The sequence below is a fragment of the Petaurus breviceps genome, unplaced genomic scaffold (assembly GCF_028583685.1).
Source record: "Petaurus breviceps papuanus isolate PSGF00001 unplaced genomic scaffold, PetGlider_PUasm1.0 90977, whole genome shotgun sequence".
Taxonomy (NCBI): domain Eukaryota; kingdom Metazoa; phylum Chordata; class Mammalia; order Diprotodontia; family Petauridae; genus Petaurus; species Petaurus breviceps.
The window spans coordinates 39,665,049-39,693,008 of NW_027187391.1; the positions used below are offsets into that span (position 1 = coordinate 39,665,049).

The window sequence follows — 27,960 nt, forward strand, 5'->3', positions numbered from 1 at the left end:
CAAGTCCAACGGGGCATGGAAGATCTTTTAATCCCATAACCCTTACACATGTCCAGCTTGCTCTGACCGCCCTCTCCCTGCTGCCAGTCTCAGTTCTCTCATTTGTAAAATAAGAAAATCAAGCTAGATAGCTTCTGAGGTCCCTTCCAGATCTAGGTCTGTGCTGCAATGATTCAAGGTGTGAAGGAGGTGGAGGGAAAGGGAAGAAGTATTTATTAAGTGCCTACTATGTGTCAGTCACTTGCAAAGCACTTACACATGCCATCTCATTTAAACCTGACAACAACAGGTGCCATTTTACAGTTGAGGAAACTGAGGCAGGCAAAGGTTAAAGGATTTGCTTAGAGTCACACAACTAGTAAGTGTCTGAGGCAGAATTTGAACCTAGGTCTTCCTGACACCCAAGCCCATCTCTGTATCCTCTGCCCCACCTAGCTGCCTGTGTGAAAGCAGAAATCTCATTGTTACTCAAATGGTCAGTAAAGGTTTCATAGGGAAGAAGACTTCTGAATTGGACTTTATCCAATAGGGGGCAGTAGGCCACTTCAGGCATAAGAAATAATGCAGAGGGGGTGGTTAGGTGGCACAGTGAATAGAGCACTGGCCCTGGAGTCAGGAGGACCTGAGTTCAAATCCGGCCTCGGACACTTAACACTTACTAGCTGTGTGACCTTGGGCAAGTCACTTTAACCCCAATTGCCCTGCCTTCCCCCTCCAAAAAAAACCAAAAAGGATTATTATTCCTATTGCATAGAGAATGAAACTGAGATTCAAGAGTTTTAGTGACTTGCCCAATGACACATGACTATAATCAGAAAGCCAAGATTTGAGCCCAAGTCTCCTGACCCCAAATCTGTGTTCCTTCTACTTCAGCAAACTAAGTACTTTACCAATCATATTTTATATAAAGTATAAAAATGTAGTGTAAGTCTCTTCAAAGATTTTTTTCTCTCTCTATTACATAACAAAATCTTGATGGTTAAGATCTGACATGGGGAGTAAGCTTTTGCTACTAAATCAGAAGGAAAAAAAGCCAAATAAATAATTAAGCTGGATAAAGAACAGAAAACTAATGGCTAACAACACTATTTTACCTCTTCTTTGCAGTATGTTTGCTCCTACAATTTCATCAATAAAAATCCTAATAATTCTTGTACTTCCATGTAATTAAATAAGTATGATAAATAGATGACAGAGAATAAGTAATTTGCATATTTTAAAAGACAAATATTTCCATGTAAAAATAATTACCTAGATGGAAGAAATAGTCAAATACTAAACTTGGTAGCTTATTTCCAGATCAAAGTATATTTGTTTAGAAACAATAATGTTCATCCTGTTTGCTGTATAAGTATTCCCAAAGGCTTTCAAATATCATTATTACCTTAATCATAACAAAAACAACTAACATTTATATGATGTTTAAAGTTTACAAACTACTTTATGAATATACATATCTCATTTGTTCTATGCAAGCCTATAAAATTTCCAGGATAGATATTATCCCTACTAATGAGCAAACTGAAACTCAGACAGATTAAGTGACTTACCCATGGTCCCATAGTTTAGTAAAGTAATGGATCCAGGACTCAAACCCAGGACAAAATGCTAGTCTTGGAAGGCAATAGAGAACCACTGAAGAGTATTGAGTAGAGAGGCATGATCCAATCTTGAATTAGAAAAATTTGTCTGGGAGTGGTATGAAGAATGAGTTGGACCAAGTATATGAATCTTGAAATTGAGCCAGAGGAGAATCTGAGAGTGATCTCTGTCATTATGGCAGAACTGGACAAACCAAAAATATCCAATGGGTCTGATTGACAATGGTTTATCATGACATCTGCATAAGTAGAAGGAACAGAATTTAATCCTCTAATATATCCCACCTCCAGTAACCATTAATCATCAAGAGATTGCTGGTCTTTGCTTAATAGAGGATCCTTGATTAAACATGTTTGCAAGTTGAATTTTTTTCTAAACACTAAATAGAATGAAAGGAATGAACTTAGTTTCTCATTATAATTTTTTTCAGTGTTGTCCCTCGCCGAAAACTGGCAACGGCTTCACAATGACACAAGGTCGCTGTTTCCTGTTGTACTAGAGCAACTTGATGACTATGATGCCAAGTTGTCAGAACTTCAGGAGTCACTGGATGAGTCTCTTGACCGTGTCAGAGATGCTGAGGACATGAACAGAGCCAATGCTGCCAGACAACGGGACAATGAGGTACAATAGAACCCTGACAAGAATAATTGTATAAAACCATAACTGCCCTGCTATTCCATTGAGAAGAAATAAATAGAACTGAAAGCGGACAATATTATAGAGAAGTGTGGCTAATAATGTTACAAATGTCAATGTTTTTTCTTTTCCTTTCTAAGTAAATATATATGTGTGTATATAGATATGTGTATATGTGGAAGGGCAGCTACATGGTGCAGTGGATAGAGTGCCAGATCTGGAGTCAGGAAGACCTGAGTTCAAATGTTACCTCAGATACTCACTAGCTGTGTGACCCTGGGCAACTCACTTAACCCTGTTTGCCTCAGTTTCCTCATCTGTAAAATGAGCTGGAGAAGAAAATAGCACACCATTCCAGTATCTTTGCCAAGAAAACCCCAAATGGGGTGATGGAGAGTCGGACACAACTGGAACTACTGAACAAGTCTATATGTATGTGAATATATGCATGTACATGTATGTATATGTGTATATATAATTTTGTCAAAATTAGCATTCACTAATAAATTGATAAAATGAGGTATTTGTAAAATGCTTTTCTCATCTTGAAGAATTATATAAATGCTAGCTAAGTCTCAGCTAAAATTCTGCCTTCTGTAGGAAGCCTTTTTCAGTATTTCTTAATCTTAGTGCCTCCCCCCTGAAATCACCCCTATTTTAACTTTGTCTGTAGCTTGCTTATACATAGTCACTTGCATTGTGTCTTCCCTGTTAGAATGTGAGCACCTAGAGAATAAAGGCTAGGTGTTTTTGTGTTGTTTTTGTTGTTGGGGGGGGTGTTGTTGTTTTTGTATCCCTAGTGCTTAGCACAGTGCCTAATATAGAGCAGACATTAACAAATGCTGGTCGACTAGTTAGATGAGTAGAACACTATCCCCACCAGCGTCCTTTTTGTAAAAGAGGAGCCAGGAATAAACCCACTGATATAATTCATATAAGCAGGGTACTAGACTGGATCTGCTGCCACAACTTTATTACTGTACCTTACTACATCTTTTGAGATCTGCTGCTTGTATGACATAGCAGCAGCAACAAGATCAACCCAACACCAATTTTGTCATTCCCCGGGTTCTTCATTGACAGCAAAAGGCAGAGTAAGGAAGACCAACTTTGTGAGCCCAACAGCCAAATGACCAACCTCACCCCCACTCCTCTTCTGACTCAGCTCTGGTCAAATACCTTTTCCCCATGTTAAGAACACACTCTGTTTTCAATTTTGTCTTTGTATCCCCAACACCTGCGACAGGAAATGACAAACAATAGGCACTTAATAAATGCTTATTAAGCTGAATCTGGAATACTAGCCTTTCTGGAAACATGCATTATACTCCTTTACCTCTGAAGCATGGTTCATATTGTTTCTTTGAAATGTTATCTTGCTTCATCACTGCCTACATAAATTGTAACTATCCTTCTTCTACATCAAACTAGTGTTTCCTTCTCTAATAATGACTATCTCCAAATATCCCACTAAAAGTGATCTCTTATAACCTATAGTTGGTACCATTTATCTACTACTTACCATATACCATCTCCATATCATAGTAATTTGTGTTCATAACATCTCTACTAAATTGTGAGGCCCTCTATGATAGGGACCTTATAGCTTGTGCATCCTTTGAGTAAGTGCTCGATGACCATCTCTTGAAAGACTAAAGCATCCTTGAACACTATGGAACACTTATTCACTTGCAGTTGCTATATTAATAGCAGAGTATGTCAACAAAGGCTTTTATGTAAACTAAAATGTAAGTTTCTTGAGGGCAAGAATTGTTTTTAGTTTTTAGTTTTTCTTTTTGTATTCCAGTGCCCCACACAGGGTCTGGTATCTAGTAGGCACTTAATAAATGCTTATTGAAAGAATGACTTAAATCATTGGTATCTATCATGCAGGTTTACACAACACTATTAGCCTCTTTTAAAGCATTCTATATGCTTACATCAGAAAAATTCCATTTCTTGAAAAGCTAGCATAGTTAAGACTCTTCACTAAAGTAGACCAGCTTTTTTTCTAATTAATTAATTCAAATAATGAATTAATAATTAATTCAAATAATGAATTAATAATTAATTCAAATAAGTTTGCTTTAGCTGTAGTGAAATTTGACTTCATGACTTTTACAAAGCAGACCTGAATGCCTACATTCTTTTATTTTACTTATGCCCGTCCTCTAGGGCAGCACACTTCGTGTGTTTTCAGACAATGATACCAATGAATGACAAAGTAACAGAGACAAGAATGACAAGATTTCTGCTTATTTGCCTCTTCAACAATGTTTCTTCACTACACACCAAGACTAATTTTGTATTGCACTTGGCTTGATGTATACAAATAACATCAGCACAATAGAAAATCTCAAAATATTTTTCATCTCTCCTGGTCATTTCCCTCAAGGGTAAATTGACCAGTGATGAGTTTTATCAGCTGAATAAAGCTTCAGTATTAAAATTTAGAAACTGCTCTTTAGAAAGTGTAAGACTTCTCAAAAATAGAATTTCCCTTTGTGCTGGCTTCCCATTATTCTTTTAGTTTCTTTGCAAAACAAGGAAACTATTTCTCCCATGTGTGGAATAAAGCCTAAAGCATGTGAAACATAATCATGCTGTAATATGCAAATATTGACTTCATTTTTTTTCAAAATTGTTCTTCATTGTTTTCTACTTCTTTAAAGAGGAAGCAGATTTTTTCATGAGGACCTTTTCATTTCAACAGTCTTTATTTAATACTGAAGAGAGGTACAAGTGGTGCAATGATTAACAAGCCAGTCTTGAAGCCAGGAAGTTCTAGGATAAAGTCCTGACTTTGCCATATTTTGGCTGTGTGACCTTGGGCAAGTCACTTAGGTAACTCTCTAAGACTATGTCACAAAGGTGTCTCTTGATGCTGGTAGAAGGAGTTTCCTCATCCAGAAGTTCTTTATGAGTCTTATCTATTTGTTTAATGCCATATGAAAAACTGAAAAAAAAAATTCTTTACTAACTTGAAAAATTGATCAATCCTGCTACAGGATTCCTTATTCAGGACTGCTAATATTAACTGTAACCTGCAGTTGGGATAGATCAACTATCTACTTTAGAAAATTAACTACAGGGCAGCTAGGTGGTGCAATGAGTAAAGCACTGGCCCTGGAGTCAGGAGGACCTGAGTTCGGTTCTGGCCTCAGACACTTAACACCCACACAAAAAAACTAGCCATGTAATCTTGGGCAAGTTACTTAACCCCAACTGCCCTCCAAAAGAGGCAAAAAAAAAAAAAGAAAAAGAAAATTAACTACAATTGCTTTTTCAAAGTCCCATTTCAGACTGTCATCCAAGGGAAACTACCCTAAATTGAGCTAAGTCATGCAAACAGCCCAGACAGCAGCAAACTGTGTTTTCAATTGCTTGTTTCTACTCCCTCCCTTGTCAATCAATGAGTCAGTCAATAAACATTTATTAAGTGCTGACTTCTTGCAGTAGCAATAGCAGTAATAAGTCACTGGAGTTATAAAGGGAGAGAGGATGCAATGAGAGGAGAGGAGAGGAGAGGAGAACAGAGGAGAACAGAGGAGAGAAGAGTGGAGAAGAGAGAAAGAAAGGAAGAGAAAGAAAGAAAGAAAGGAAGGAAGGAAGGAAGGAAGGAAGGAAGGAAGGAAGGAAGGAAGGAAGGAAGGAAGGAAGGAAGGAAGGAAGGAAGAAAGAAAAGAAAGAAATTTACTAAGTGCTTACTATGTGCCAGGTGCTGTGCTAAACTTTGGGATTACAAATATAAAAGAGAGTCCTTGTGGAGCTGAGAGTGAAGTGAATGATCCTTCTGTCATCATAGCCTGGTACTGATTGAGTTCCTATAATGACAGAACTATATAGGTCTGATGTAAACATGCAGCAATGCAACACCTTTCCCATGGGAAGGGAATTGGATAAACAAAGAATGCCCTCTATTTATGATTGTGGTAGTAGAGTTAGGATGGTGAGAAGGGGAAGGGAGACATTTTATCTGTTTTGTCAGCCACGAATGTGCTTAAAGTAAGTGGGGATCCACATTCCATTTCTACTTAATCAGAGATGGCTCTGTGGAGAAAAATGGAAAAGAAGACAGCGTGGAAGGAAGGCTTTATATGCAAATGGCTAATTATCCTGCAGAGATGCTAATGTTCTCTGGTCTGGAATGTTGCCTTTGTGAATAAGTTTTAACTTAAGGGCTTCCTACTCCAATTAAAATTGTCATTTCCAAAATAATTTCTTATTCTTCACTGTTACCAAATGTAAAATAAATATTTGACTTTTCACCTCTAAAGTTCAGTCCAGTTCAACTCAATGAATATTGTCTTAACCCTTTCAGCACCAGATCTCAAGAGGCCATGCCTAAGTAACTCAGCTCTGCCCTCCTTGATTCATGTAGTTTCTTCACCATGCCATTTTCCACTTTGATATTTACATCTTCCCTTCTCCTCCAAACCCATCCTTCTACTTTCCATCTTTCCTCTGAAAATTCTAACTGAATCAACACTACCAAGCCCTTCTGGAAAATCCATGTGATTTGACTACTTTATTGTTCTACTTACTATCTTTATGACTTCCCAGATCATAATTCCCTTCCCTGGCTACCATTCCCCTGTTATATGCTGTCTCCCCTGTTAGAATGTAAACTACCTGAGGGCAGGCACTGTCTCACTTTTATATTTGTATCCCCAGATTAGTACAGAGATAACACCTTATATGTGTCTCTCAACAAATCAATAAGTATTTAAGCACCGTGCTAAACTCTGGGGACACAAATATAAACAAAAAGAAAAAGAGTTCTTGCTGGGGAAATTGGAAAGAGGGGTGAGATAGGTTGAAGGAACTGGAGGGGGCAGGGCAGGGCAGAGATGTAGAGAAAGTCTGGGGGTCATGAGGAATAAGACAGACCTGGAGAAGAATGGAGACATGGGTAGCCTGGGCATCCTCCTTAAAATGGGGGCTCTGGGAGAAGCCAATCAATTAGAGGGAGAGTCCACAGGGTAATTACAATGTGTAAAGTCCAAGACTGGAATGAGCTTCCAGGGTAGAAAGATTTCTAAGACATTGTAGAGAAAGTTCAAGAGCGGTTGGTAGTACAGCCTATGGAGAGGTCTCTTTCTACTAAAAACATAAGCTCTTTGAGAGAAATGCCTGTCTTCATTTTTGTGTTTGTATCTCTAAGGCAAGAACAGCATTTGTCACTTAGCAAACATTTAATAAGTGACTCCTTTCATTTATTCACATGCCTGCTACATTTTTAAATCTTTGCTGCTTTCAAATCTCAAATGTATTTGGGACCCATAAGTAAAATCCCATTTAGAATCATAACATGCCTGTTGCTAGAATCTCCTAGACCCTGCATTTGAAGGTAGAATTGTAAATATTTACCAAAACCTGAGCAATTACCCTTTCCATATGCTTATTGAGAGCTCCAGGGGTTATTGTTATTGTTGTTGTTGTTTGTCCCTCATTCTTGAAGAGGACCTTGATAAGAAATTAAATCTGTATTTTTAGTCTCATGTTTCCTTTACATCGGTTGATATCACAAGGACACAAATTCCTATCAAAAACTCTACCTCCTACTTTTAGGTACCCTTATCTAATTTAAAAAAAAATTGTTCCTCTTTCCCATATTCTCTCTATCCAGAAACAACATGAAAGAGTCAAAGAACAGGTAGAGGTGGTGAACACTTCATTGAGTGAATCTACAGAATCTCTGGAAATCCCTCGTCTGACCATCTCTGAACTAAGTGATGTCATTAAGGTAACTAACTGCCTGTGTCAACTCAGTATGTTATTATATACTTGAAAAACTGGGCAACTCAGAGAGGGAAAAGGAATTAAATTTAATTAATTAACTAAAAATTAAATAATGAATTAATTCCATTGAAACCTGATTAGTTAACATTCTGAGTTAATTGATTTCTGGTCAGATCACATCACAAATTTTGTGTGCAATTCTGGCTGCCACATTTTTAAAGGGATACTGATTGATCATCTAGAAAGCACACAGAGGAAGGCAACTACAATGATGAAGTACTGTTTGAGAATCACTTAAAGGAATTGGTTGTTTTTAACCTGATAAAGAGCAGACTTAGAAGGAGCATAATAGCTTCTCCCAGGTTTGAAGCACTATTAGCTGAAAAAGAGATTACACTTGTTTTGTTTGGCCCCTAGGGGCAAACCTAGAATCAATGCCTAGAAATTGTAGTCTGTGCAATGGATAGAGCACTGGAATTGGAATCTGGGAGATTTCAGTTTGATTCCTACCTCAGCTGCTTACTGGTTTTGTTGTGACCTTTGGAAAATCCCTTAATCTCTCTCATGATCTGTTTCTTCAACTGTAAAATGGGTCTTTTGGCTTATATGATCTTCAAAGTCCCTTCCAGCTCTAAATCTATGGTCCTGTGATTTGTAAAATGGGAATAATAATAACATTTACTTCAGAGGGTTGTGAATATCCAATGAGATAATGTTTGTAAAATGCTTTGAAAACCTTAAAGAACTATATAAATTTGACTATTTTTCTTGTTATTAGCAATAATAATAAGGTAAGAAAATTGGCCTTTCGTACAATTTATCACAGAAAAAAGGATAGAAAATGAGATGGTTAGCAATATAAATGCAACCATACCAGAGTACCTAGATCCCCTTAGATACAAGTTAGCCCTTTGAGTTAATTTCCAGATGAGGAAGAATGATAGGCTATGCCTATAGATGGCATAGCCACCTACAGCTTTTATAATCCAGTTCACTGAGTCTAGGAAAGAGACTCGAAGAGAAATCTAGCTCCTGACTTTATAAGAAGACATATGGAGCTGAAGAAAGGCACCTAGAACTGGGACAGCAAGAAGAGGCAAAGAAAGGGGTCAGCTATCTAAGAGTCATGCTGTTTGAATAAAGTAGGCATAAGGTATTTGAAGGTAGGAACTATATAGCTGAAACCATCTCTCAGACTACAAACTACCCAAGATGATAATCTTATATTTCCTTTCTCCCTTTGAATTTTTTCATGTGAATCTGAAGCTTTTTTTATTCTGGTCTTGGGAAAAGTATGTCTACATTATATGTTTTAAATATTTACTTCTTTCTAAATAGTGTTAACCATTAGTATTTCATAGTGGGGTATATTTTTGGAAATATATTTGAGAAGAGCAAACTATGGGGAAATATTCCCACAGAATGGATGGAGTTAGTTCTAACACAGGTCTTTTGCCAGAAGTTCTGTCCCTGGCTGAATTACAAATTCCTTGATACTACTTCCCACCCAGAGTAGAAATAAAGTGTGTGGGCAAGAAGACAGTAGCATGAAGGAGAAAATAAGAGTGGTTGAGCAACCTTGATCACCATTCCCTTAACTACAATAATATTATTAATATGTAGATCTATCCAAAGTTAGGATGGGCTACTTCAGAAACTAAAAGGGGTCCCTTTCACTGAAAAAAAAAGCTGTATAAAAAAATTTGAGGTATGTTGTAGAGAGAATTCTTTTCCAGATATGTGTTGAAGTAGATGGGCACTGAAGTGCCTTTCAAATCCGATATTTATGATTGGAGTTTTCACTTTTCAAATAATTTTATTGTCTATCTTATGGATCATCTTTAATCAAGGTAGGTTTTTCATTTCAATAAAGCTCATGTTACTAAGGAATTGTTAAATAATACAACAATGTTATGAACTATGCCACCATGAAATTTATATTAAGCAGCTTTCACTGTTTCTGACATGGAACATTATCTTAAGTGTACCTAATCAGTGATGGGGAAATATCTGAGCTACTTTTTACAGTTATAAAATTTAGATCAAACTTTTTTTGAGTTGAATAACTTTTTCATGAGTGATACCTTATCATGAGACAAAAAAAAAAGAACTCTTACTAAATGTCTGATAAGAGTCAGTAAAAAGAAAAGACCAAAGATAAGATAATTTTTCAAACAAAAGATCCAATTTCAGATTTTCATAACCTGTAGTTAATGGTCAATTTCATTTTCATCAGACTTTTATTAAATATTATAGTGTCCTTCTTGCATCATTCAGAAGATAGAAAATATACAGTATGATAACAGCAAAAACTAGAATATAAGAGAGAACAGTGTTTTTTAGAATACATGACCCACATGTATTCTGAGATAAATTTAATTGCTCTTCAAATTTGAGAGAATGATGGTTGGTGGGGTTATTTTTGGCGGGAGATGGAGTGTTGATGTTTCCTAGGAGTAATAATTTTGAAGTTCTATTAAATTTATTTCCTTATTAATTTTCATCTTGATATTTTCTTTAGAATGCATCAGGAATTTATGCAGAAATAGATGGAGCCAAAAAAGAGTTACAAGATAAACTCTCCAATTTGACTAGCCTCAATCATGACTTGGTCCATCGGGCTGTAGAGCACGCACAGGACCTTCAGCAACAGTCTGAGGAGCTAAATAGGTAATTTCTTGCTCTCACCAATGTGAGACTAGGACATGCTACATAAAATATTTTCTCTAAAGACATCAATTACTTTCCTATGTTCTCATCCTCTTATCAGCCATACCTTTTATACAAAGAGTTTAACTTTCCATACATAAGATGTTAAGTGAAGCTAATTGGGAATTAGGAATGAAACTGACTTCCAGTAAGTACTAGAGCCATTCAACTATGCCTAGCAGGAACTATTTGATTTCAACACCTATTAAGAGAAAATCAATTGACAATTTTCCTCATAGCACCTCAGAGAGTGCCATGTACCCTTTGGGCAATCAATAAATGTTAACTAAATTGTAAGAATGGAATTGGAATTGACTTTATGAACCTGAAGCAACAGAAAAACAGTGAGAACATCATAGAGAGAATCTGAAAACTAGAAATTATAAATAAGCCCAGGTTAAAGCTAATGGATAAAACAAGACACAATGTTGGTTTTCACATTTTCATCAACTCTTCTTAAACCAGCTCTTAATTATCAAGAACTTTAAGTGTCTTTAGGCTTTGTTTTATTTTTATTTTTAACCCTATGGACTTTCAGATCACTCCAGGGTAGGGCACACAAATCTTTTTAAGTGATACCTTAGTTTTGAGAAATATCGTATTTAGCTTACGTACACAGAGAACATTTATAAAGGGATATCTGACAGTGTTGTTTCTACTATATTGGAAAATTTTAAGTAAATTCAATGAATTTATAGACTTAGCATATGTAAGGCACTATAATAAGAACTGTTGTTCAATCATTTTAGTCAAGTCCAACTATTTGTGATTCCTTTAGAAGTTTTCTTGGCAAGGATACTGAAGATCCAAGATCCATTTTCAAAATCATTCAAAGAAGAAAAGAATCTAAATGAATGGGAAACTATAATGAACTATTTTATTGCCTCCAAAAGAAGGCAATCTGATGATCTCAGCAACTACTGACCCATATGCTTCTTTGCCAATTTCCATAAAATCTTTATGAAAATAGTCTGCACATGTGGAAGTATCCTTGATGAAAATATGAGATGAGAAGAGATATGACTTTGCAGACAATTTTCAGCAGCAGATCACTTTTCCATAATTACATAATTAACTTGTAGGCATCAGGACTCCAAGATCCCATTGTGTTTATAGTTTATTCAGAGATTTTTAAAAATCTGACCACATTAGAGAAAGACACTACTTTAAAGACTCTCCTTTAACAAGGTACCCCTCTGTACACATTAAAATTATGCAAGATTCCTTGATCACAGATATATTACTACAATCATAGTTATCACTTTGTTCAACAATACTTGATCAATATCAAAAAGGCAAAAAAAAACAGAGTAAATAAATATTAAACAAATCATAAAAAGAGATATATAATTGCAAATGACATTCATAAGTTGTCATAGATCAGGAGTGGGGAACCAGCAGCCTCAAGGTCACATGTGCCCCTCTAGATCCTCAAGTGCAGCCCCAATCCAATTCAGTCAAAGGGCTGCACTTGAGGACCTAGAGGGGCACATGTGACCTTGGGGCTGCAGGGTCACAAGTTCCCCAGTCCTGTCATAGATGATGTTCCCCTTACCCAATGCCACCAATAGGCAGGTAAACCAAGAGTCCCAGGAATAGCACTTCTTCCCACGCCCTTAGACCACTGACTACGCTTACTTCTGTCCCTTTGTCCAGAGGAGCACTGCTTGTGGAGGTGGAGCCTGGTAACTGCCTCTTGGGTGCTATAGCCCCCATCTCCCAAGTATCCAGAGCTGCTGAAGACTCTGTCTTGTTGAACCATTTGGTTCAACAAACAGATAGGATCTTTTCAATGGAAATAGCATTAAAGAAACTACATTTCCACCTACTTTGTGCTGTACTCTAAGGACCACTGGGACTTTTCATCTGATGTAACAGCTATAACCTCCTATTGTGTGGTCTCCCTCTATTAGAATGTGAGCTCCACAAAGGCAAAGGTTGTGTTTGGCACATAGTAGCAGCCTCAGTTGAATAGCAGCAGAGGAAAAAGGCTACAGATATATAATTGTACCTAAAGAAAAAAAATGGTTTAAGAAATCACTGTTGGGAAATATACATTCAAAAATAAAAATAAGGAAGCAAATCTGCTACCTTTCAGAGAGAAAAAAATTGAAATGTCCCTATTTCATAAAGAGGTCTTTCTCAATCACAACCCAGCCCCAGCCCCAAGTTACTAGAGTCTTGATTATTTTCCAGGCACTCCATGTATCTTGTATGTACCTTTTACATATTGCCTCACCCATTAGAACATAAGCTCCTTGAGGGCAGGATCTGGTTTTGCCTTTTTATGTATCCCTAGGACTTGGCACAGCGCCTGGCACCTTGTAAGCAGTTAATAAATGCTTTGCTGATTGATGGACTGAAATATGGAGTAGGAAGGAGAAATTATAAAAATGAAAAACATGTTTTTTCCTCCATCTTTTTCACAGGAGTCTGCACAGATTGGATACTAATGGGTTAGTACAGAAAGCACTAGATGCATCAAATGTCTATGAAAACATCATCAACTATGTCCATGAAGCCAACGAGTCAGCAGTACTAGCCTTAAGCATTACAGACAGAGTCAATGATGTAAGTCTGCTTCTATCTAAGAAGACATGTCAAAAGTGTAGGGAGGTGAAGAAGAAGAGGAAGAGAGAGGAAGAGGAAGAGGAAGGCAGAAATGGGGGCAGGTCAGGGAGAAAATGAAAGAACAAAGATCAGTTTTATTTATGATATTTAGGTTTGAAATATATGGCTTTTGAAATTGTGCTGTTCAAGTGATGGTAGATCAAAGGCATCAAATAGTATATTCCCCCCCAAAATGCTTTGACCTAAACCCATGGGGAAAACACTACAAAGAACAGGTCAGTCTTGTAGATTAGATGCCTGCTCTATAGTGAGCTATCCTTGAAAAGTACTTAAGGGGGACGAAAGGGGAAAGGGAAACTTAGAAACACCAGGGAACTTATTTTCTCGTAGTCACATCTGACCTTAGTCTGAGCTATGAAAACAGAGTTGGAGGAATTTGGTGGAGGGTGTCTAGGTGAATTAGTGTGTAATCTAACCCCCAAAGCTATGAAAAGCTAAATTTCTGCTGTGATTCTCACTTTCTTTTTCTCATTAATTTGTAGGCTGTAGGTGGGATTGACACTCAGATCACTTACCATAAAGATGAAAGCGAAAATCTTCTCAGTCAAGCCAAGACATTGCAAGCAACAGCAGATTCTAGTAAATATATTCTTTTCCTACTGATTTTTCCCATAATACCATTATTGAATTTGGAAAAGCATTTCAGAATCCTAACATTAAAACAGAATAATACATTAGTATTTCCTGATAAGATGTAATGAATGAAAAAGAAAATAATTTATTTTTAATATAATGTAGCACAGTAAACTTTGTATTATCTGGAATTAGAAGTGGATAGGATGTTCTAGATAATAAAATATTTTTGTTATTAAAGTTGTCACTGATTTTCAAAGAATACAATATTTTAGCCCTAAAACTATTCATATTCATATTAACATTCCAAGCTATAACCATGATATAAGTAGAGAGCCATTAAGCATCCAGATTGAAGATATCTGTCCTTGCATTTCCATTCTTACCCAAATAGTCAAATCATTAGCTCATCCTACATGAACCACTAATTCATGGGGGTGACTGAGTCAGGAGAAAGTGGAGGCATGCCCTCCCCCCCAGGACCAATGGGAATATGTGAGCCCCAGTCAGAAGCAGGGCATGAAAGGCACTGTCCCTTCACTTTTCAGAGAAGTAGCTTAAGCTAGACAAAGTATCAATTCCTTGGTATTCCCTAAATTTTCTATTACTAATTTCAGTCATATTCCTTGGACCTTGAACTTTCTTTTTGCCTGACAACCTGTACATGAAATCATCTCACCTTGAAATCATGAAATCATCACCATTGTATCTATGTGCCCCATAGTTACCGAGTTAACTGCTGTATCTCAGCTTTCTGGTATAGGCCAAATCTGACACATCCCATCTAATTTTTGGATTCTGAAATAAAATTGCATTGAATACAATTTAATCTCTCTTGGATGATTCATTAGATCCTTCAGGATCTCACCTGATGGCCATTGTTATGAACATTAATTGTGATTGATCGAAGATATTACATGATCATAATTTATGTTTATAATCAAATATATCACCCTGAAGCTCTATAAGATTCTAAAGGGTCTTCTGCATTATCATGGAAAGATCAAATTATTTTTTTATGTAGCTTTATTTCAAGAGGTCAAAAACTTGATAGAATGGACCAGTCTGGAGTTATTTGGTCAAAACTGGAAATATGAGTTCTCAATTCTGATATTAAGTTCTTCTGTACTCATATCATTATTCAGCAATATATCATATTAATACCTCAAAGATCTGTGATTCCATCAGTGAATGCTCATTCAAATCTATGTACTGAGGGCATTTTTACTCCATGACCAGTAAGGTCCCTTCCATCTCTGTATTTATGATCAGAAAACTTAACAGAGAAATCTTAGAAATTCAGAGATGATAAGTGATTAGACCTTGGTCACACAGTTAATGTCAGAGGCAGAATTTATACATAGGTCTGCCTGACTCTAAGTCAAACTATCTGTCCATTATGACATGCTACTATGAAACTATAATATAATTATAATTAATGCTATGTTTAAACTTTGTTCATTTCTGATTGGTCTTCAATTTAATTCAACTAACATGACTATTATATTCCTCTGTGTCCTAGCTACTATGTATTTCCCCCATTTCTATCAAGTAGTTAATAATCTATAATATTTTTTTAATTCACTGTGGTACATACCACTTAAAAGAATTCTTTGATAAGGCCCATTTTCCTCAGAATCATTTTCTTTCATAAGTGTCCAAGTGACATCTATCGAAGTCTCCAATAGTATAAAAACATTACTGTGAAAAGCTGTAACTTAGAACTTCTGATTGTTTGGTTGCCGGATTTTTGTATTTTTATCCACAATTGCTAATATAGTGCTTGGTATATAGTGAGTACTCAAATAAATGCTTGCTGCTTGATTTCCATTTTAATACTCTATAGCTATGTCATCAATTAATTGAAGGTTAACTATTGATCAGGCCCTTTTGAGTGTTTCAAATTTGCATATTCAGTTTCAATTTGATAAACCATAAAATATAGGTTAGAATTTGAATTTTTCATGTGATCACATTTTAAAAGTTTATTTTTCAAGTCTGTAACAATATTTTTTGTAGTCCAAGAGAACAGCAAATGTATTTAATAAGTTTTTGAAATAGTCTATTTAATCTTTCCAAAGCAACTGTTCTTTTACTAAATCAAAATTGAAAGGCCAATGTTTTTGAATCTCACCATTAATTCTGATTTCTTTCATGTATAAATTTGTTTATCTTGTGGCAAATCTATCAGGTTCATCCTGTGATAAAGAAATAGATTTTTCTAGTTAAAGATTTTGAAGTCAAATACTTCTCTGTCACTACATTGCTTTTCTCTCCCATGATTTGAAGACCATAATCAATTTAAATTAAGTGGGGCACATGAGAGTTACTGCCACAACTTTTTAAATGTTTTCATTCCCCTTTGATAATATGAAAAACAGACTTTCCCAAAGTATTTCTTCTCCTTTCAACAATATGTCATTGAAGTTCATGGGAATAACCTCTTATAGACTAAATATAGGATATTTCTTCAGGATTCCATGTTTTATGTCCTTAGAAATCTCTCTCTAGCAATGATATATGCCCTTTTCTACAACTGATACAACTTAAAACCTTATTCCATGGGCTTGCCTCTTTAGATCCCTCCTCATTATAGTAGTGGGGGGGCGGGGGTAGAACAGGAGGAAGAAATGCACAAGTGTACCTCACTTTACACAATAGGTATGTTTCTAAATTAAATATTGAAAAATCCAAGTTTTTTTCCTATCACATTATAATTAATGGTATGTTTAACATTTGTTCATTTCTTATTGGTCTTCAATTGATTGTAAAAACTGACACGACAGTATTATATTCCTCTGTGTCCTACTTACTATGTATTTCCCCCATTTCTATCAAGCAGTTAATAGTCTATATATTTTTTTTAATTCACTATGGTACATACCACTTAAAAGAATTCTTTGATAAGGCCCATTTTCCTCAGAATCATTTTCTTCCATAAGTGTCTAAATGAGACATCTTCATCATCTCTCAAAGTCTCCAAATACTTTATTTATCCACTTTTTCTCTAGCTCTGTACCTCAGCAGATTCCTTTTGACATTAGAAATAACTTGGTAAAGGAACTGAAAATTTGTTTGAAAAAAAAATCATATATTTGGACCATACTATGCCTCACATTCAGCATAGCATAATGTGTATAGGTGTTTAATTAATGTTTGCTGAAATTAGTTGACAGTGAAATTAAGATTTCTGAATAGTATTTATTAAGAAACTCACAATCAATGAAATACTCAGTACCACCCAGAATGGCAAAAACAGATACAGACTATGACTTCTTCTGGGTGACATGGCTAAGTTCATTCATTCATTCAAAAAGCATTATTAAGTGTCTGCTATGTTCCAGGCACTGGTAATAAAATAAAATAAAAATCCATATAAAGATAGAATATACAAAAATAAAACAAATATAAAGTAATAAAATAAAGCATAAATAATAAATAAAATAAAAGTTTATATTCCTAAGGATCTTAAATTCCACTAGAAGCAAGCATAGCACATAAGGACAATTGACTACTAATAAACATTAAAATTCATTGTTTACATTATTTAATGGCAAAGGGAAGCTGCCAGGGTCATTCAAGAGGAAAAAAGGGAGTTTGTTGAGGTATAAAGAAGCTATATTTTGTTGAATATTAACAGCCACATCTTTGCCTGGGACTTTGGTAATGAACCAAACTAGAGAGATGACATGGTACAACAGATAAGCAATTGACCTCAAAGCTAGGAAGAACTGAATTCAAGTCCAGACAAACTGGACTCTACAGCTCTAGGCAAATCACTCAAGCCTCAGTGCTATAAATTATAGAGAAGATGCTAGCCTGCATTGGCAGAGGGAGTTTTCTTCTCCCCTCCATGCTAATGAAATCACAAGCTCAGTCCTTATCCCTATCCCTGGTGATATAATGGAGTGTCTGGAGAAGGGCAAACAGGATAGTGAAGGACCTTGGGTTCATGACATGTAAAGATCAACTGAAGGAACTGGGCATATTTAGACTGAAGGAAGGAAGGCTCAGCAGGGAACATGGTAGTTGTCTACAAATATTTGTATGAAAAGTAAAAATAAAATATTACCACATTGTTGGTTTTCTCAGGACAGTCCTAACTTACAACTAAAAGTCTGTACTTTTATACCTAAGTCCAAAAATTCATCCTATTTAAATTATTTGTCCAACTCTTCATAACTCTGTCTACATCACATTGATATCTGATGCATTCAGGTCTTCTCCAGTCTTCTAGATTGGCCATTATGATCAGCTGATCAAAACTTGAGGTTGACAAGTTCTTAGAACTAATATTTGGCTTTGTACATACAGCCAAAGTTCTTTTCATCCTATGCAGACCCCTCAGAATAATTTAGCCCTCCCTCACTCAAATCAAAGTCAACTGCAAGTCACACCATCATTTCCCTGATGCCATGGTCCTCTTCGAAGGACAGCAATACAATATAACAACAAATTGGTGTGTTCTAAATTCTTGACATATTTTCTATCTCCATAAAAGAGATGATCTATATGAAAAACATGCTCTCACGGATGACACGACAGGAGGAGAGCAGGGTTTAGTAGTGATGGTTGTCATTGCTTTCAATTAAATTAGCATTTCTGAGTTCTGTCAGAACTTTTTCTCTTTTTTATCCAAAGGTGATGAGCAGGCTGTAGCTGACACCAGCCAGCGTGTGGATGGAGCCCAGGCTCGAAAGAGTGCTCTGAAAAGCAGGCTAAATGAAGCTATTAAGAAACTTCAAGCATCAGAGAGAGGTAAGAAACAGTCTATGTTTACCATATTAACCACTGAACAGATGTGAAAGATAATATCCTAATGAGGACCTAGAGCATGTCAGGGAGTAGCAGCCTCTTTAGAGCTTGTGTCTAATGCCCAAACTTGGCCATCATTTCTTTGACCTTAGCTGTTCATTGAAATCTCTGCAACACTCTACACCCAAATTCTTATCATGTTAATGTTGTGTGGGTGAAGTCACAGAGCCATACTAAAAACCCCGGCATTTGTCTTGCCTGATCTGAAACTATAGTGTTATCTCAGGGAAGTAAGTGATAAAGAGCAGGACTACATTCCCAAGCAATGAAAGGGTAACAACTGTTTCCAACTTCACATGTTACAAGGAAAGGAAGATTTGCCAGGCTGAATCAAACACAGTGTATTGTGATTTACAAAAACCCGCTGGAGTTCCCTATACTGAGAATGAGGCATGGAGTGGAGATAGGGAGAAGAAAGAAGAACTAAATGGCTTCCCATTTTTTTTAGAAAGATTCATTACAAAGAAAAAAGGAAGAAAAGAGATCAATCTAAGAAAGTGAAATTTGGGTTTCCTGTGAACTTCAAACTATTTTTCAAACACTCATGGTGTTAAGACCTCAGGAGTATATTGCCCTTTGTGATTTCTAACCTAGAGAAATTGTCAGTCTTTGTAAATTTATTTCTAGATCTAATAAAAGAGCAGTGTGATGTTCAATTTTAGAGGGTTTTTTTTAAACCCTCTTGTCTATTAATAATGCTTGTGTAACCCAGGATCCACAATAAAAGTTCTGAGCTTATACCAGTCTTCACATTAACCCCATTCTTTCTGACTTGCAACCATACATAAAATCTCCCCTAGGAGCAGTAGTATTGAACTGGTGTACAGCTATATACAGCAAAAAAAGAAAGGCCCTCTGCTCCCTTGTAAGCATTCAGAAAAACAATACTTTAAATATAGGACAGACTTTATTTAACCTTACAAAAACATAAAGGACTCATACCTGAGTGCATAAACAGTCAAAATAATTTCCCCTCTTTCTCCACTGATTCTTGTCCAGGAATATATGCAGTCCTACTGACTTGCAGTATTACCTTGGTATTGATCATTTGTCTCCCAATAGGGGAGTGTATATACTTAGGGTGCCTTAACGTATCTCATAACTCACAGTCTCAGTGCAAAGCAAAAGTCCAGGATTTTTCCTTCACATTGATACCACTCAGGTCCAACTGGCTCTGTTGGCATTGTCCAGGAATGGACTCTCAGTCTAGACACGTCCAAAAATCTCGACATCTGCCATTCTACCACTGCTGACTCACGTTCCTCTCGCTCCCAGTTTGCTGCTCTAAAGCTGCCTCTGTAGAATACCATCCCAGTGGCCACTTCCTTCCCTGGAGAAGCCTCACAGATGCCTAAGCTTCTCCTCTAGGGAACTGAGTCTGATTCTCCATTTGTAGCCTTTGTCCTTAGCCCTCTGGCAGATCCAGTCTTATCTAGTCTGATTTTGCTTTCCCCTTTAAAGGCCAAGTTCAAGGATGTAGGAACTGATCATGAATCAATTAATCATCTTGAATGTGGTGTCATAAGGTCAGTGGGAATACTCCTTATCAAGGAGACATCTGCAGTACCAGAACAAAGATTTCATCAATGTTAACCTTGATGACAAGGAATCAACCTTGTTGAGAGAATTTCATAGCTTATTAAGGGTTTCGGGTCATAATCTACATTTTGTCTCTGAGGGATTGGTAGCCCTTCATGGGCACAAATATCTGTCTTAAATGATCATATTTAATATTTTAATTTAATTTAAATAATATATATTCTGTTTAAATAATATTTAATATTTAAATATTGAGATTTAACTCAATGGTCCAAACATTTCCAAACTAAATTATTCTTCCTTCAATAAATGGATTTGCACATTCTACAAATAAATGTCCAGTTTCTCTAAAAGGTAAATCACTATTTATGGCTGTGTAATTAGGGGATGCGGAGCAACGTCTGGATCACTCAAAGCGAATCATTGCAGAAGCTGAGAAGACGACCATGGTGGTAGGCCAAGCTACCACCCCAATGGTGAACAATTTAAGCAACTGGTCACAGAACTTTCACCATTTTGATTCCTCAGCCTACAACACTGTAGTGGACTCTGCTAGAGATGCAGGTACTGTATGCAACATTCTGATATGCGGTTAGGTATTGGAATTAGTCATTACATTTATGAACTTGGCAGTGTGGTACAGCAGCAAGAGGAGAAGAGGATTTGAAGTCTGAAGACTTAAGTTCAAATCCCTGCTCTGCCACTTACAAACAAGGTGACCTTGAGAAAATTATTTCCCTGCTCTAGACCTAATCTTAGAGGCCTCTATAGAACCAAACAGGACCAAATCTATGATGATAGGATCTTCTTCTATTAAAGGGTACCCTTTATTAAAAAGTTCTAAATGTACAAAGCCAAAGTTCAAGTGTCATTTTTAAAAAAGATTATCATGCCATTGTGTCCCTTTATGGAATATGAGTTTTATGTGTCTGGAATATAAAATCCTTTAAATTTTGAAAATTTCAGTTTCATTTGGTCTAGCAGAAACTACATCTGTTTTGTCCAAACAGGCAGAATCAAACTTGGATTTTTTTTTGGAGGGGGAGAGGCAATCAGGGTTAAGTAACTTGCCCAGGGTCACACAGTTTAAAAAGTATCTAAAGCCAGATTTGAACTCAGGTTCTCCTGACTTCAGGGCCTGACCTCTATACAGAAAACTTGGCTTTTTAAAACACCTCATTTTATATCAATTAGATATAGAACCAAATTACGGATTTTTAAAGCATTATTTTTCCCATACAAGAGTATTAATTGTTTTATCAACTAATTCAACAAATTAAAGGCAGAACATAGCAGATAAAGAGCTAGGCTTAGAGAAAAAAAAAAGACATGGGTTCAAGTCTTGCCTTTGATACAGACTAGCTAGTCATTTAACCTCAAAGTGCCTCAGGTTAAGCTGTAAGACTTCAGTTGCAAAGCACTACTGACCTGCATTAGTGAAGAGAATTTCCTTATTGGGAATTCTCTATAATAATGAAATCACATGGTTAGTTAAAAAGATTGATAAATATCATTAGACTGATCTTACAATGAGTAAGATTTTCTGGGAGTAAATGGTTCACCAATGTGAAATACAGTATGTATATATGTATAATAAATACAATGTAATATAACTATATGGGGATAGCTAGAGGGTGAAGTGGATCAAGTCAAGTACCAGACCTGGAGTCAGGAAAGCTCCTCTTCCTGAGTTCAAATCTGGCCTCAGTCACTTTACTAGCTGTATTACCTTGGGCAAGTCATTTAACTCTATTTGCCTCAGTTTCCTGATCTGAAAAATGAGTTGGAAAAGGAAGTAGGACACAACTAAAAAAAAATAACAATACGTAATAAGTGTAATATAAATGCATACTAAGTAGTTCAATAAATATGTATAATAAATAGTTCACCCATGTGATGGTTAGGCTTAGTGAATTACAGTATTAGTTTACTGAAAAGTAAGTGATTTACTTTTTCATTTAATTTAGTTTTCATTTTGTATTTAGTTTAATTAAGTGCTATTTAGTTTACTGGATAAGGTGACTTGCTAAATGAAACCAGCATTGGTTCCCTAGAAAGAAATTAGGCTTTCCTACATGAACAGACTATTACCATGGAGTAATTAGCTCAGTAGAGAATCATATCTATTATTACCATTAATCTAGTTCCATTAGTAAACATAAAATTGCTTTGGAAAATTCAAAGATTAAGATGTGCTTGGATACAATGACTGGTTATACATACCACATCTATTTTTTTTAACTCTGTACTACTCTATGTTAAAAGATACTGGTTGATATTACTAGACTTAATCCCCCTTAATTAGAAAAATTCTTTCCCAAAAATAGGGAGTAGAGGAATCTCCTCTGGCTCACATTCATATTCTCTGCCAGAAAGTTTATGATTCACTCCAGAGAGAGGATTTCTCTCCCTGAGCCAGCTGACATTTAGGGGCCCCAGTCCAAGAGGACATCCAGATGTACAGATGGTCCCTGGGAAAACCATAGAACAGCAACTCTTGATGCTTTTGATCCCAGAAAGTTTGAAATTTATTCTGATTTCCCCCCTCATCTTCTCCTCTCCCCTACCCATCCCCCAAAACATTTTGGAAACCCCTGGAGGGTTTCCTTCCACAGATTTCATGTGGTCCCATAGCCTGACTGGCACATTGAACTTGGTTGCCTCCTGATCACTGCTATTTGTGCTATCATCTTGGTACTATGCTGGGCCTTGACCTGTTTTTCTCCTGGATAAGAATGTTTCTGCAATTTGCTTCTGCTCCATCACCAGTAGCAGCAATGTAATGCATGACATTCTGAGCACTCAGATCCCCACTCCCCTTATCCCAGGCTCTTCTTTTGTCTGACACACCTAGATTGCATAGTACACAGAATGGTCTTGGAAGTGTCCTTGGATCTGTGCTCTCTTTGATTCCCTCCAACCTTGAAAATCATAGCCTTTCCATGCCTTCTCATCCTCTGCAACTCTCTTCATGTCAGACAATAAATTCTCTACTGAGAGTTCACCCAGTGCATTTGGGACCTTCCTCTAAATCTTTGACATTACATTTATGCTAATGGGCCACACAATTGATCCAAGTTAACTGTAACCCTTAATACATGACAATTTCTCTGATGATATCCTTTACACCATTATTTCTGTCCAATTCTTCACTGGTAATACATGTATTTACAGCAAGCACTCACTATGCACCAGGACAGCTAGTTGGATCAGTGGATAGAACACTAGGCTTCAAATCAGGAAGACCTGAATTAAAATCTGACCTCAAACATTTACTAGCTATGTGACCCTGGGCAAGTCACTTAACCTATGTTTGCCTTAATCCACTGAAGAAGGAAATGGCGAACCACTCCAGTATCTTTGCCAAGAACACGGACAATTTGGTCCATGGGCATCATGAAGAGTTGAGCATGACTGAATGACAACAGCAATGACAACAACAGCAGCAACGTGTACTAAGGCTGTGTTAAATACTAGGAATAAAAAGAGAGGAAAAATTAGTTCCAGACCTCCAAAAACTCCTTATCTAATGGGGCAGACGGCACATAAGCAACTATGTACAGGGCGCTGCAAAAGTCTTAGCATGGTTTTAAGTTATTAAAGTTTAAAACTGCACTAAGATTTTTGCAGCAGCCTGTATAGAGGATTAATTGGAGATAATCACGAAGGGAAGGAGGACTAAGGAAGATTTTTTGCAGAAGGTTGGATTTTATATTCTAGGAATTTCTATTCTAAGAAAATTTACCTCATACCTTATAATACAGAGACCAAAATACTTAATAACACCCTTAGACAAATATTGATCATAAGCTTAGCTTTTCAGTTTATTTTATCTTCTGATGAAAGGCATTTTTGAATTTTTCACTCCCTGATATTTCACTAAAAGTGACAGTTTGAGTCTCCTCATTTAGTTATAGTGCAATGCCTGGTACAAAGTAATTGCTTAATTAATATTCTATCTATCTACCTACCCACATACCTATCTGTCTGTCTATCTATTTATCTATTCTGCCCATCCATCCATCCAGCTGTCTGTCTGTCTATCTATCTATCTATCTATCTATCTATCTATCTATCTATCTATCTATCTATCTATATATATATATATATATATATATATCCATCTATCTATCTTCCTGGAAATTTAGATGATATTGAGACATTTATAGCTAGTCTGTGTTTTTTCTTAACTTCAGTAAGAAATTTGACTGAAGTCGTCCCTCAGCTCCTGGATCAGCTGCGTACAGTAGAGCAGAAGAGGCCTGCGAGCAATGTTTCAGACAGCATTCGGAGGATCAGAGAACTCATTGCACAGACCAGGAGTGTAGCCAGCAAGGTAAAGCATTGAAAGGAGGCAATCAATCCCTTGTGATCCTTAGTGAGAAGAGTTTAACTTCATGTCCTTGTACCATTTGCTAGCCTCATGGTTTAGGGCTGCATCATCTCATATGAGCCACAAGGCAACGGTAGCCTCAGGATCATTTGAAGAGAAGATTAGTAGTAGAGAGGACCTTCCAATTCATTAATTTGGTTGCAATTTTATTTTTTAATATTATTTTAAAAAATTTTTTAACTTTAAGTTCCACCTCCCCACATCGAGAAGGCAAGCAATATGATAGCAATTGTGCATGTGAAATCATGGAAAACCTTTCCTTATTAGCCATATCAAATGGTCACCGACTCCTACCATTCACTCAATATCTAACATAAGACAACATTTAACTTTATATTTTATGTTTCTAGATTCAAGTCTCCATGATGTTCGATGGTCAGTCAGCAGTTGAAGTCAACACCAAAACTAGTGTGGATGACTTAAAAACTTTTACTTCTATGAGTTTGTACATGAAGCCTCCAGCAAAGGAAGCAGTGAAGAATGAGAATGCAGATAGATTTATCTTATATCTTGGAAGCAAAAATGTAAGCATAATCAAGTTTTCTTTTAACTAAAGATGAAGCATAAAAAGAAAGGTTAAAAAATTTTAATCTTTTTCTGGAACATTATAAAGAGCTCTAGATTTAGAGTCAGAAGTCTTGGACTCATATCCCAGCTCTGTCCCTTATCTTGGGAAAGTATGATCTTGTATGACCTTGAGAAAGTCATCTGACTTCCCTAGACTTCCATTTTCTTTTCTATAAAACACACAAGTTTGGACATGAGCTCTATGATCACGTCCACTATGATCATTCTAAATCTATTTTCTCTGATCCTGTGATTAGATAAGCTCCAAGTCTCCTTCCGGTTCTTATTATATGATCCTAAGGCAATGTCTCCAAACATACAAAATTTCTACCCCAGAATGGATTCATCCAGAATTACTGTGAGTTTAGTGACAAGGACCCAATTTTAGACTCAAGAACAAGTAATTGCTTTTTTATGTATGGTTTTCTGGGTCACTTTACATGAACTTTTCACCGCTAGCTCTGGGGGTTTCAAGTAAATCCTTCAGGGGCACAAATCTCCAAAATAACCTTTGTTCACTATATTATATTACCATGAAATATTGTATGAAAGAAAGTGTGTTGAGTCATGCTATCAGTCAGCACTAGCTCCCTTGATCAAGCAAACAATACCAGCACACTCCTGTTTGGCAGCTTTATTGAAATACATCTACATTCACTCAGTTCTATTCCCAGGGTGCTATCAGAAGGCTGGAACCAATTCCAATACAGTCCAAACAAACCTACATGAACAGGGTAGGCTGATCATATCAAATCAGAACTTGGTGCCCCTTCTAAATACTGGCTCTGTATTGGTGTCCATGTATTGGAATAAGAATAAAAAGGCAGAAGACACGATTTAGTGTATTCCATAATAGCCTCATTCTTGTTTCAGGCAAAAAGTGATTATGTGGGTCTTGCAATCAAAAATGATAACCTGGTATACATTTATAATCTGGGAAACAAGGATGTGGAGATTCCTTTGGACTCTAAACCAGTTAGCACTTGGCCTGCTCACTTCAGTATTGTCAAAATTGAAAGGTAAAGTGAATGTCTGATATAAGTTGTTTTGCAAATGTCATAAGAACCAAGTTTGTTTCTTTTAATTTAATTTTTTTGTTACATTTTAAGCTCTGAACTGTTACCCTCCCTCCTTCCCCACCCCACAGTAGATAAGACCACCATTTGACACAGATACATAGATATATGTGTATATGGATATAGATATATGTGCAATTACAGAAATAGATTCAGATAATATAGATATAGTAAAATTAATACTATGTGCACTTCTATTTATCTGTTCTTTCTTCTGGAGATAGATAGCATCTTCTTTCATAGGTCCTTTGTAGTTGATGTGAGTATTAGAATAGTTCACAGTTATTCTTTGAACAGTATTGTTATATATACAACATTCTCTTGGTTTTGCTCATTTCACTCCTCGTTATTTCATGCAAATTTTTCCATGTTTTTCTAAAATCAACCTGTTCATCATTTCTTACAGTACAGTAGTATTCTGAAGAACCCAGTTTTATTATATTCCTCTGAGTGTAGTAGAACATGTGAGTGTACTAGTACACACACATACATCCTTACCCTATAATACCCTGTCTTTAATGACATATAAAGATAGATTAGATAGATGAGAGAGAGAGAGATGAAGACAACTAGGTCCATTCTGGCAGCTAGGTGATGCAGATAGAGCACCAGGCCCAGAGTCAGGAAGATCTTAGTTCAAATACAGCCTCAAACACTTACTAGCTAAGTGACCCTGGGCAAGTCACTTAACCCTGACCCTGTTTCCTCATCTGTAAAATTAGTTAGAGAAGGAAATAACCAACTATTCCAGTATCTTAGCCAAGAATGTCCCAAAAGGGGTCACAAAGAATCCAACACAGCTAAAATGGTGAAACAAGAAGTCCTAACCAGTACAAATAATGAATCCTGTGAAGTGGATGCATGTATTTGAATTCTCACTATCTGAAGTTATAATGATATAAAACACAGTCATTGGCTCCAGTCCAAGAGAATATGCCATGCAAATTTAAATAATTTGTCCACTTCACAGGATTCATTATTTGTATGAATGGGGATCTAGCTGGAGAGATAGATAAATAGATAGAAAATACAAACATACATATACACACACACAGAGGAAGAAAATGACAATTATCAGGAACTTTCCTTTTTTTATTTGTATCCTGTATCTTTTCTTTCTCTTCCAGTGTAAGTATTCTCTTGCTTTCTTATGTCCTTCCCTGTTTTCTAAAAAGATAAAAAAGAAGTCACCTCCAAATAGGAAACTTTCTATTTTTTTAGATCTTACTGTGTTTCCCCGATAATAAGACACTGTCATTAATTTTTTTGGAAAGAAAAACACCAGAGGGCTTATTTTCAGGGGAGGGCTTATGTTGTCCTGCCTCAGCTCTCCTCCGTGGCACTGCTCTCAATGGCACCAGCAAGCAAATCACTGGGGAAGAACAGGATGACGCGCTCACTGCTGCAACTCTGATTGGATGCAGCTCGGAGCGTGGCGTGCATTTCACGCTGGGGGGGGGGGATGGTGCATACAGAGGGTACCGTAATGTAGCGTGTAGCACAGGGGATCACCTTTACTACAGCAGCAATCTCAATAGGGCTTATTTTCGGGGGAGGGCTTATTTTAGAGGAATCTTACACAGTAAGGGGAGGGCTTATTTTCGGGATAGGTCTTATTGTCGGGGAAACACAGTAGCTTACAAAAGAATTTATTCCAAGATATTATGTCTTTTC

At 36.5% G+C, this 27,960-nt stretch overlaps 1 protein-coding gene across 3 annotated transcripts in view; it reads left to right on the forward strand.

Moving 5' to 3' along the window:
* The window catches only part of LAMA4 (laminin subunit alpha 4), a 199,246-nt gene that overhangs the window by 129,124 nt on the left and 42,162 nt on the right, over positions 1 to 27,960 (forward strand). For all 3 annotated transcript variants that reach the window (XM_069077020.1, XM_069077018.1, XM_069077019.1), the window contains 10 exons: positions 2,033 to 2,226; positions 7,871 to 7,987; positions 10,505 to 10,653; positions 13,122 to 13,263; positions 13,806 to 13,902; positions 18,538 to 18,654; positions 20,635 to 20,814; positions 24,447 to 24,586; positions 24,994 to 25,167; positions 26,084 to 26,229. In XM_069077020.1, coding sequence (XP_068933121.1) covers positions 2,033 to 2,226; positions 7,871 to 7,987; positions 10,505 to 10,653; positions 13,122 to 13,263; positions 13,806 to 13,902; positions 18,538 to 18,654; positions 20,635 to 20,814; positions 24,447 to 24,586; positions 24,994 to 25,167; positions 26,084 to 26,229 — 1,456 coding nt within the window. The remainder of the gene's footprint in view (positions 1 to 2,032; positions 2,227 to 7,870; positions 7,988 to 10,504; positions 10,654 to 13,121; positions 13,264 to 13,805; positions 13,903 to 18,537; positions 18,655 to 20,634; positions 20,815 to 24,446; positions 24,587 to 24,993; positions 25,168 to 26,083; positions 26,230 to 27,960) is intronic.